The sequence below is a fragment of the Mus caroli genome, chromosome 6 (genome assembly GCF_900094665.2).
Source record: "Mus caroli chromosome 6, CAROLI_EIJ_v1.1, whole genome shotgun sequence".
Taxonomy (NCBI): Eukaryota; Metazoa; Chordata; class Mammalia; order Rodentia; family Muridae; genus Mus; species Mus caroli.
Window position 1 is genome coordinate 121,663,001 of NC_034575.1, and position 12,314 is coordinate 121,675,314.

Here is a 12,314-nt window from a genome sequence, read left to right on the forward strand (position 1 = left end):
GGAAGGACTTTCTTCAGTCTCTTCATTATGTCTGGCACTGCTATGGGCACACAAAGGATGATGGAAAGAAGCTGTAGGCAGAGAAGATGCTCAGCCTACAGTACAAGCTTTCCGAGGCTAGATGGCACTGTTGCTAGAGCCAAATCAGGTCTGTTCTGAGACCAGCATGAGATGGAGAGGAAAGNGAGCAGGGGCTGGGGTCCTGCCAAGCTAAGTTTGAGTCTGACTTGTTGCATGCATTGATGAGTGGCTCCCTGCAGGCTAACACCATGTTCTTTGCTATTTTCTCTGCACTTTGCAAACATGGCTGCAGATGGTCTTCAGGGTCTTTTGTGGTTGCCAGAGCTGCTGTCTCAATTCTAAACATCTTCAGGGCTATGATTCACAGCCTCTCCCTGAACCCCAAGCTGGGCTCAAAGTCACGATCCTCTTGCCTTAGCATCCTGAGTCCTGGGATTTGAGGTGTATGCTATCAATCAAAATTAAGAGGGCTACTGTTGATATTGAGAGTAAGATGACATCAGTGACTACAAAAATAGCCATAAAGCAGCAAATGGTTGGCATGCAAATTTATGTAAAAATAGGAATGGATGAATATCTGTTCTTTGTGCCTTCTGATTGTCTCTTTCTCTTGTTTCACCTCAGGATGATGAAGACAAACTGACTTGGAAAGATCGTTTCCCAGGATACTTGATGAACTTTGCCTCCATCTTGTTTATGGTAATTTTTTTGAGGGACCACCTGTCTGGGACTGTGTGCATTTTGATCTTGTAGTGAGTGTGTGTAAGGGGGGCATTTTTTTTAATGCTGTGGGATAATAAGGGGCTGAGAAAAGCGAGGCCATAGTGCTGAATGGTGGAGAGAGAACTTTCCCAATACTGAGGTCACTGTATATAAGTTACAGTGTCCTGCGAGAGGCATGTGTGCTTAGCCAGACCAAGAACTTGAAGGTATAGTGCAGAGGAGCTGGCTTCATAATTGTGGTGGTGGTGGTGGTGGTGGTGGTGTGTGTGTGTGTGGTGGTGTGTGTGTGTGTGTGGTGGTGGTGGTGTGTGTGTGTGGTGGTGGTCTTATTGAGTTGAGAGTGCTTCTCTTGAATGCTATCAGTGTCTGGAAGCCACAGAGGAGGGCCAGCTGGGCTCACAGCCTTCATTGTCTCTGTGGATGCTGCTGCACTTACCTTTTCTGTTCTACCCTGTGATTGTGAAAGCTTTGTGTTTTATTTATTTGTTTCTTTATTTTGGAACTTAATGATGTTGGCAGTGTTGGGAAAAGTTGAGGGAAGAACCTGAGATTGGTTTGTGGTGGAGTCAGATTAGCAACTTAAGCTTGAAGGTCTCAGAAAAGGTCATCAATGGACCACTTTAGGTCACTAACACCAGTCCCTCTTTACTGTGAGGCCTTGTGTAGCTAAGAAGACTGTGAGTTTAACAGCTCAGTTTCCTTAGCAGGATGACATGTGCATCGCAGAGAAGGGGATTATTTGATTTTTAAAAACTGCAAGAATCCTCATCATTTTCTGAACTCACTGGAAGATTAATTCCTGNCCTGGCCAGAGCTTGTTGTTTGTATTAATATTGGCATCCTAACTAATGGGGACAGGAAGTTTAAACTGGGCCAGATCTGGTGTCCCATTNTTGTAATGCCAGCATTCTGGAGATAGAGTCAAATTTGGGATTTCAGATTTGAGGCTAGCCTGGGCTATGTAAGGAGACCTTGGCCAAAACCTAAGTGTTTTTAGCTGGCCTAGACATCATCAAACTCCGTTCCTCAGTCTGAAGACAAAGTGAAGAGCTGTCAAAGNTTAGCAGTCTAAATTTGTTTGCCTCTTGCTGCCAAACAAGCCCAAGGCATGACAGGTTATTCAAGGGTGCAGNGAGCTGTGATGTGTTCTATGTGATGATAGAAAGGTTCATCGATTTAGTGCTTTGGGGCCTCCCATAAGGTGCATATCGCTGTTGGAGAGTTTATTCTTCATTCAGGAAGTATTTAATGAGTGCAACTGTGTGCTTAATGCTATTCTTAGGCACCAAAACAGAGAAGGAAGGAAAATAATAANAAGAAAAGAGTTTTTAAATGAGGTACAGTGGTGGCACATACCTATAACCCTAGTACTTGGGAGGCTGAGACAGGAGGATTTTGAGTTCAAGACCAGCTGGGACTGAAAATAAAAATATTATAAAACACTGTATAGTGCTGGGCGTGGTGGTACACGCCTTTAATCCCAGCACTCAGGAGTCAGAGGCAGGTGGATTTCTGAGNTCGAGGCCAGCCTGGTCTACAAGGTGAGTTCCAGGACAGCCAGGTCTATACAGAGAAACCCTGTCTCGGGAAAAAAAAAGCACAAAACAAAACAAAACCCCACTGTACATTTGCAAAATAAGCAAATAATAAAAGGATTTTACAATACCCACTTTGCTGAATTTGATGGAAAATACTGGATCATTATATTTTCTAGTCCCATTAAGGCATTCAGAGGCTGCTGGAAGAGAAATAACGCTGGGCTGAAGTCTAGAGGAAAATAGGTATGACAGAGCAGATACCTCTGCACTAACGCTGCTTTAACTTTAGGGACATTTTCCTGTCTAGGCAAGGTCTTGGCCTGGGTGGTTTTGTGAGAAGCAGGAAGGGTGAAAATAAGCATTGAGGCAGGCTCAAAGTCCGAGAGTGTGTTCATAAAAAACTCACCAAAACTGGTTTCTAAGTGTATAAAAACCTACCAACACAAGAAATAACACAATTCACTAGAAAGTTAATAAACTACCTTTATTGATTTCTTTACAAAAGAGGGATTCCAATGGCCAGTAATCCTACCAGAGAAGACCCATCTATCTCATTAGTATTCACGGAAATTCTAATTTAAACCATGGTGTAAAGCCATATGCACTCAGCATACAACTTGCCATTAAGAAGTCTGTGAATAACAAGTGTTGGGAAAGATCTAGATCAAAAGAAACTTGTACAAGGCTGGTGGGAGTTCATTTAAGAAATTATTTAAAGATGCCTTTAGAAACATTCTGGCATTACTTAGTAAAACCAAGACTTAAAGCCCTAAAAACCCATGCTTAGCTGCCTGCCCTAGAAAACCTTACATGCACACACAGCATACGGATACAGAAAAGCCCATGAAGCTCTGTTTATAATAGCCCCAAACTGCTAACAGTCCACATGCCTATCCCCACGAGAATGGATAAATAAACCAAGATCTATTTACACAGCTAAGGACCACATAGCCATGAAAATGAGCGAGCTAATCAGGATACATAGCAGTGCTGGTGACCCAAAAGAGGCAAGCCTAGGTGGCTTGTTCAATGGTGTACTCTTAAGTAACAGAATAGCTCAGTCAAAGAAGGAAATTAATGTCAGCCAAGAGTAACCTGTCAGGACTGAGGGCAGAGCCTGGATGATGAGAGATCATGAGTTTGAAGTGAGGCAGGCAGGGTACACTGGAGTGTGTGTGTGTGTATAATAGAATGCTTGGCATGTTCCCAATAATATAAAATTTAAAATCACAAACATCACAAATGCACCTATTAAATAAGTTAAATTAGGAAGTCTCCTTAAGATTTTAGCAAGGGTCTGTAATAGGAGAAAGAAGCAGCCACATTGATATTTTGGAGTATGAGGGANGAATGAGGAAAAGGACTCCNGGCTACAGTAGGTAGTGTCTGCTAGGATGCCCAGCGAGAAGGGCAGCAATGTGGTTGAGGCCAAGAGATACAGCCAGGGAGGCAGCAGGGAGCCAGGGGCAGAGCAAGAAATGGGCTTCCTAAGGAAGGGTTTGCAGAGGAGTTTCATGATCTGATGTACAAAAGAGTGNCTTTGGCTGTTGTGAGAAATGCCCTTAAAGAAGGTGAAGGTGAGTGAGGGGAGTAGGAGAGTCAAGCAGGAGGCTGCTGTAGTTATTTAACAAACTGGTTCCATTTAGGGAGCAGTGCTATGGAATAGCATTAGCTATAGACTATGGCACGTGACCAAGCTCCTTTACCCTAGTGGTGGAGATAGACCCAAAGCATGGTGTGTTGCGATGCAGTGCCTTACAGGACAGCTTATCAGAGATAGCATTGACCTGAATACCTTCAAAATCAACAATTTAACCACAAATGGCAGAAATGGCATTGGAGTTAATAATGGCAAGAGACCTGAGATCTAATATCAGGATGGGAACGTGGGCATGGCTCCACATGGCAGGGTACAGCCATGCATCGTCATGAAACCTCATTTACAGGAGGGATGGAAGCAGTAGGGATTAGCTCAAGTGAAGATGTGATTTGAACAGTGACATAGAGAAGAGACAGTGGGGAGGTGATATTGAAGATGTCATTGTTATCCAATGTCACCTCACCTCAGCCTTGTACCCTCCAAACCTTGAGCCAGTCAGGTTGCTGATGCTTTGTCTCCATTTTCTTTAAGCGTGGAAACTAAAGGTTGTAGATAGATGATCCCTAAGTGTTACAATTCTTTCATTGAAACTAAAGGTTGTAGGTAGATTATCCCTAAGTATTACAATTCTTTCATTCCCACTGAGTCATGGGGGATAGATAATATAGACCTTGCAGCCAAGAGCAAAGAACTTCTTTTCTCCATGCCTGCTGCTTTGTCCATAAGTAGCCAGATGTGGAGTCAGGTTGGAGTTCTCAAAGCCTGAGCAACCTGGAAGCTCTGTGGATCTAGAGATGTTTCGGGAAAGCCCAGCTGAAGTTCAGAACCTGGTTTCTACCATGGGGTAGAAAATCAAGATTAGAGTGATGTAAGGTTGCCAAGAATAAGCAGAGGCTAAGGATGGTGTCNGAGGTGACACTGTTGGAAGACCAAATGAGAACAAAATATCTCTGACTTTGACTAGGAATCCTTTCATTGTATGAATTGTGAGTCAGGATCTGGAGTTGTGCTGAGATTCTGNGTCTCATTCCAGCTCCCAACTGATGCAGCCCCTAGGGCCATGAGCTACACTCTACTCTCTCCTTTTGAACTTAGCATCTTGGCCTCAGAGAAGCCCAGGAGAGGATCTCTTCCCCCTGCCTCCCCTATGACTATAAAATAAGACACTCTTGGCATTTTCCCCTAGTCTTCTCCCTACACCAAACCAAATGAACACACACACATATGCACTGGCTTGTCTTCCCTCCATATACAGCCTTTGCCACCTCATCAATACGCCCCTCACAGTCATCACTGTAGAAGGTATTTGAGGTGGGGGAAGGAATAGATTCTCACACCACATTTTCTAGGCTCTGACTGTCAGGCAGTGTCAATCCCAGAGGACCAGGAAGTGAATCATGTACATCGATGGAACAGTGTGATGTCATGTCCAGGTTCCCCACTCAAAGGAGTTATCCTTCCCTTGTCCTGCAGGCTGGTGCGTCTGCTGCATTCCCACCCAAAGAGTGGCCTCCAGCGGAGTATCTTCTCTTCTGTCATCCTTGCAAACACACACACACACACACACACACATACTGAAACACTCTCCCTTGACCATAAAAGACCTCTGCCTGCTCTGCCTTTCTTACACGGTCCACAGGACAAATACTAACATTTGTAAAGCATGCCAGGCTAGGCAGCCCATTCTCTCGCTAGCACCCCAGGCTTCAGCATGCTGGCACCCCAGAGGTCTGCATGGGTCCATATGCTGTCACATCTGTAGCTCATTCCCAGTCCACCAGAGCATCATTCTCAGTGCCTACAAAGTACTGTTCAGACCTCTTCCCAGCCCTCCCTCCACTCTCTTCCTCACCCTCCCTGTAACTCCTCTTCCTCTCCTGTCTTCTCCAGCATTCTTTTGTGTATCAGGGGAAACTTCCACCTGCCCTTTNCTCACCCCATGTTTTAAACAGCCAATGTCCCATCTCTTCTGTCCTGGAGACCAACNAGTACCTGAACCATCTCATTGGCAGCAAGGATGGAACATGACTTCTTTGACTGAAACCAATTCAGATTTGCTCCAGTGGCCCTGGGCAGGATGGGGCCTGCTAATGACAGAGGCCTCCCTGCTTCTGCCCCTTGCTGAGCCTTGATTAAGAACTCTTGCTCACAGCATCCTGGTGTTTCTTGGGAACCGCCCTTCCTTGGCTGGGGTGGGGAGAGGAACAGTAGAGGGGACAGGGGAAAAGGCTGGCATGTAGGTTTAGGAGAATCCCTGGTTCTTAGGTTCTAGAAGAAGGAATATGGACCATGGAGATGCAGGGCCTGGGACACCTCCTTGGGACAAGGTAGCAAGGGATGTGTACATCAAACTAGAAACTGTGCCTTTCATTCTAAGATGCATGGAAGAGAACTCAGTGCTTTTGCTCACCCCATCCTATGCAAACACCACTCAAGACTGATCTTTTTTTCCCTCTCCTGTTCTCAACCTTTACCTCCCATCGGTCCAGCTGGAACTCATCCCTTCTCAGCTCAAACATCTTAAGTGGCACCCCATTTCCTTTAGTGGATGGTCCACCTTGAAGTTCCCTCCCTTCACACTGCTCTCTGACAGAGCAGATCGGTGTGCTGCATCTCCTCGGCAGCTGTCTTTATTCAGCACTTAACATTCTCACACCTGTTATACGGTACAGCAGGCCTCTTGTCACCACAGTAGGTAGAACGAAGGAAATCACAGGATACGCTTTATACTCCACAGTGTCCAGGATTCTCGTCTTTATTTGTGTAGTGTGATTCAGACTACTGGGATCTGATAAAATCTGGAGATGTTCTGCCTTGAAAAATCCCTTAACACTCAGAATGCTGTATCAGATCTCAGTGACTTTTCAGGGTCTCTGTTGCTCACTCTGTAACCCNAGCTTGCTAACAGCAGATGTGAGCAAACAGTAGGTGCCCAATAGTTGACTGCTGATATGATTTCCTGCTTAGTAATTGCCTCCCTTCTCCTGTCTTCTCTGAACAGATTGCCCTGACGTTCTCCATTGTCTTTGGGGTCATTGTATATCGGATCACAACTGCAGCTGCCCTGTCTCTCAACAAGGCCACACGCTCCAATGTCCGGGTGACAGTGACTGCAACAGCAGTCATCATCAACCTTGTGGTCATCCTCATCTTGGATGAGATTTATGGTGCTGTGGCCAAGTGGCTTACCAAAATCGGTACTGTGTCGCAAATCNTTTGTCTTGGGTCTTGAATATGGTTAGCCCCATGTGTGCGAGGTGTTTGATAGGAATGACCCAAAATGACAGATGGGATGGAACAGGAGTCTGTACATTTGACTTGTAAGAATGATGAAGTCTGGTGGCTTTTGGGGCCTGCCAAAGGGCCTCCCTTAAACCGGCAGGAATCCTGCCTGTATTGTGCATTCTCAGAAGACCAAGCGATTGTATTGATTGTCTTGTGTGACAGAGAGCTCACTCTCGCCTCTGTTTAATCTACAAGGTCTAATTTTTTACCCCAACCTAGAAGCAAGGCAGAGTCATCATTTCCTGTTCGAATCTGCAGAACCTGAGCTTGCCTCACTTTCCCAGCNGCCTGTCTAAAGCGTCTTGATACTTGAGCCCAAGAGGGTCTTATCTCTCCTCTCAAGCCCTCACATTCCCGGGGCTCTAAGCAGACTTCAAAGAGGCATATCAGACTTCCCAAGCTCCAAGCCAGTGAGGAAAATGCCATGGCCCTCACATTCAGACGTGTCATTTGAGCCAGGACCTGCTGTTGCCCGAGACACATTCAGGCATTCCTGATCATTGGGTGGGGGAGGGCCAACGCACAGACTCTTCCGTGGTTTGCTTAATCTGGATGGCCTGGATGCACTCCTTCATCTTTGAATTGGAGTGTTCCTTCTTTGTCCTAGGGACTGGTCATCCCAGCCTCTCATTAGCCTCCTGGAAAAGTTGAGTCTGACATGATGTCCAATCCCCTGCCTGTGTGACAGCACAGTATTCCTGTGAGGCCATGAGTGGTCTGGAGGCAGCTCTGTAGGTGCCTCTCTGCAGCATGGCCTCTACCATGAGGTTCGCACAGTGGTACCTGCCTTTGTTGTCCCTGCTGGTGGAGGTGCTTACCCTNCAAATGTGAGAGACAGCTCTGCTCCCTCAGANCATCTACCCACGTGGAATTGCTGACATTCCTTCATAGACTTCTTGAGAAAAATCTGAAAGTGTTTTGAACTCAGTGTCTTTGGTAATATGCAGTACCATGTTCTGTGGAACATTAGGGGGAGTGTCCCACTCTCTGGAGCACCCAGGGAGGCTTGGAGGTGGGCATCTCATAGCAGAGTAACTGTGTCCAGCAGGCATGTATGAAGGGAAGAATGGTGAGCAGAGAAGATGTTCCAGGCAAAGAAACAAACTAAGGAAATGCCAAGGAAGGGAGAGATCAGAAAGGCACAGTAAGAAGTGGCCCGTGGGACACTTGGACAGCTCGAAAGACTTTTGGTGGATTTAAATGCCAACAGAGTGAAAGAACCAAGCTGGATATTCAGGGGAGGGAAAGCATGACACATTTATAGGAGACCAGAGAGCCCTTCTATGGTGGATGAAATAGAGCCCATGGTAGACTCAGGGCACAGTGGAGTGGGAAGCTGAGCGTGGGGAGTTGACAGTACCTACCTTTATCTTTTGGTAGAGAACCTTATGTGTCAGGGTGAGGATGCTGTTTACTTTCATAAACAGTGGAATATATTACTTTTGCATGGGCTTCAGTGAACAGTCTGGCCCACAAGTCCACAGAACATGCTACAGCATATTACCAGAGATACCAGGTAGAAGTATGATCAAGACAGAGATAGACAACAGCCAGCATGTGAGCTTTAAAACCAAAAGCTGCTTCCCTGTGTGAGGTAACTCAATAACAGAGTCAAGAAAGTTTAATATTAGTGAGTTGCTCACAGATTGGGATTCCTGATGGAAGGTCACAGTGAATGGGAGAGGTCTATAAGGGTTGAATACTGGAGGGACTCAGGACACCCTCACTCCAGGCACTTTGCTCCCATCAGAGGAGTAAGGGCAGCAGGCAGACGAGGAAGGTCAGAATCATCTTGCAGGGTGTCCCACAGAGTAAGTGATTCTCCTTGCCTGAGGAGAGAACAGCCAGGTGTGTCCAGTTCAAGTTAAGGCCTTTAGTTGATTGCAACCCTCCACNTAGAAGAAACAGCAGAAGCAAAAAAGAATGTCTCTATCCCATGTTGACCCCCAGCCTAGCACTGTAGTAGAATTTTTAAAGAGCGACATGATGTAGGTTTATGTTTGCAAACTTCCTCAGGAAGGATCATAGGATGCTAGGATGTCAAGGAAGAAAGGCAGGAGACAACCATGGGTCCTGTAAAGATTAGTGAGAGTATGAGCAGGAAGTGGAGAAGAGGGAAGCAAGAAGCCAATAATGGTGTAGAAATGCCTTCCTGGTCCTATGGATATTTTATTTTTCTAATACAGTACAGAAGAGAAGGTGGACAATACTCATAATTTTCAAAGATGTATTAGTACACATTTAGTGAACACTTCTCTTATATTTTTGGTTGTGAGCCTAGCCTTTAACGGCTGAGCCATCTCTCCAGCCCTAGTGAACACTTCTCATGTGCAAGGCTGGACATAAACTGTTGTTTAAGGTCATGAACAAAATGAACCACAGAGCTGGGGTGTGGCTCAGTGGAAGATCACTTCCCTAGCATGCATGAGATCCCAGATTCAATTATTGGCACCTCACACAGACACAAAAGAGTGTGCATACCACATTTCCATATTGTGAGTCTATGGCTACTGTTTCTAACCCCTCCAGCTTGCTAAACCACTCCCCAAATGTCCCAGAAAAGAGAGAAATTCCCTTAATTTGTTCTTAAACACACACACACACACACACACACACACACACACACACACACACATGATTCCTTTCAGCCCACATTATCTTCATAAGCACTATATGGCTTCAGGGAAGTGCATTTCCACTTAACTAAGGTTCAAACTTGGGTTCTACCTTGAAGATACAGACCCCTGTGCTATTTGGTCTAAGTCTCTAACCATCAACATGCAATGGTGTGCTGAGTCCCCACTCAGGAATGAGTCTGTGTGGGTATTGACCTGCTCTTGACTATTTTAGGCTTGATGTTCCCAGGAGGCTCAGAGAGGTCTTGCTGTGCAGTGGAGACCACTGANTCAGGGCTCTATCAGACAAAGCCTTTGAGTTCTGGACTTGGCTCCCTCTCCCTCATATCCTAGACCATGCAGCATTGAGCAGCAGGGAACTCTGGTAGACAAAGTTATATCAATCCATCATTCCACTTCTCTTCATAGATTATCACCCCGCTGTACTCTTCTCATGGTCTTATGATTCTTCACCAGCCCTTCACCTCTCTCTATCAGTCTCTAGTTTGTCAGTGTCTTCTCAGTCATCAGAGTCTGAATTTGAAGTATTACTGCTGATCATTCTTCTTGGAGAGCTGCCCATTGCCCTTAGGTAACACATGGACCAATACTTGAGGTTCTCAACTACCTTCTTCTCAATGTATTCTTGTACTGCAGTCAATNCATTCAATCATGATCCTCCCAGGCTGCCCTATGTGTTCCATCCCTTGTACCTCCTTCCAAACCCCTGCACGGCCACTCAGCCCTTGGTGATTTTCCTCCTCTTTGAATCTTTCACCCACCCATTCATCCATCAGCTCTTTGTACCAGTCACAGTTCTTACAACATAACAGGTGACAAGAACCATGTACACTCCTGATGTCATCATGCCTGTCATGAAATAAGGGGCCAACAGATAATAAGTAAAAACACTGCATGGAGTGTAAGAAAGAGGTGTTGCAGTGCAGAGTGGTCTGGGGCCATGCACTTTGGACCTAAGGTGTTCAGGAACATTCCTATCTGGCTAACCGGGCTGTAGCTGTGACATGAATGAGCAGGGGGAAATTATGGACCAGGACCTAGGGAGGAATGGTGGGAAGATGGAGCAGAAAATACACATGGCTACAATTGAAAATAAGCAAGAATGGAAAGGTGCTTGGATGCTGATCATACACTGTCTCATCTTATTGCTTCTACCTGAAGAAGATAAATTAGACTCAGCTATGCTGAGGCCACACGTTCATGTTTACATTCTAGTTGTTTAATATAGTTTATATATTTTTGTTCACATTACATGTTTCATATTGGAGATGACTCTTGGATTCATACAGTTACTGAAGGACCAGACTGATGGAAGCCCCGGAGGACAGTGTGTCAGGAGGAAATGAGGGTTGGGGGTCTCCTAGCAGAAATGCCATCATTACTTCTNTACACAGCTCACTCGTGGAGGAAGTTCAAACAGGAAATATAAAAATACATGTCACTGTCCATCCTGGTTGTCACTTGCTTAAGTTAAGAATTGTCTGGCAGAATAATCAAGCACACTCCAAGGCATAGCTGTGAGAGTGTTTCCAGAAAGGAGTAAATAAAGGGAAGATCTGACCTTAATATATGCAGTGTTATTCCAGAGGCAGGGGGCATGGATAGGATGAAGAAGGAGAAAGCAGAAAGGCAGCTAACATAGGCATTATTTTTGTTACCTGGCCACCCTGGTGTAAGACACTATTCTTTGATGCAACTGAAAGCTCTGAAATTATAGCCAGAACAAACTCTTTCCTCATTTTAAATAGTTTCTGCCAAGTATTATGTCATGGTATCAGCCTCACCACCATCACCACTGATAAGCATGAAATGCCCTTCTGTTGGGACAGGTCTGTGCTCCTGACTCCTCTCAGGCTGCAGAACCCTCGAGGCCAATGGCTCTTGGATCTCATGGCCAGTACCTGCTCTTGGTGATCTTAGCACACATCTGCAGATGTCACTGTCTGTGAAATGCTTTTCCTCCTGGANTCATCCTTCTCAAATGAAGTGTTCCCAGCTTACCCACAGGCTAAGCATACTGCCAGCCACAACAGAGGCTACCATGTGTTTGCCTGTATCCACGGTCTCAACTCAGCTTGCCTAAAAAAGGCTTCCAGTAAGTAGTGAGGTGGAGAAGGCAAACACAAAGTTGTCCCAAAAATATATGGATAGAGAAGCAACAAGAATGTCAGGACTTTAGGTTTCCTCGTGGCAAAGGAAACACATCAACAGAAGACAGATGCTCATACAGCATAGGTACTTAGTATAACCACAGGCAGAGGTGTGTCTTCAGGACTTCAGAGCAACTTCTGTGGAGACACAGAACCATTGATAATGCCACTTAATNGAATGACAAATGTGTCAAGCTGAGGGGCTCACCCAGCCNTTCTCACACGAGGTCTAGTGACCATCTGGCTTCTTGCCCCAGATCTCCTGATAGTTGTTGAGCTTGTGTCTGTGTGCTTTGCCTGCCAGGTGCAAACAGCTGGTACAAACAACCCTAACAAGTTACTGAGCATTTCCTCCAGGCTG

General features: G+C 45.5%; 1 protein-coding gene across 1 annotated transcript in view; it reads left to right on the forward strand.

Moving 5' to 3' along the window:
• Positions 1-12,314, forward strand: part of Ano2 (anoctamin 2) — a 322,617-nt gene that overhangs the window by 242,570 nt on the left and 67,733 nt on the right. The window contains exons 14-15 of the mRNA XM_021164190.2: positions 646-720; positions 6,884-7,079. Coding sequence (XP_021019849.1) covers positions 646-720; positions 6,884-7,079 — 271 coding nt within the window. The remainder of the gene's footprint in view (positions 1-645; positions 721-6,883; positions 7,080-12,314) is intronic.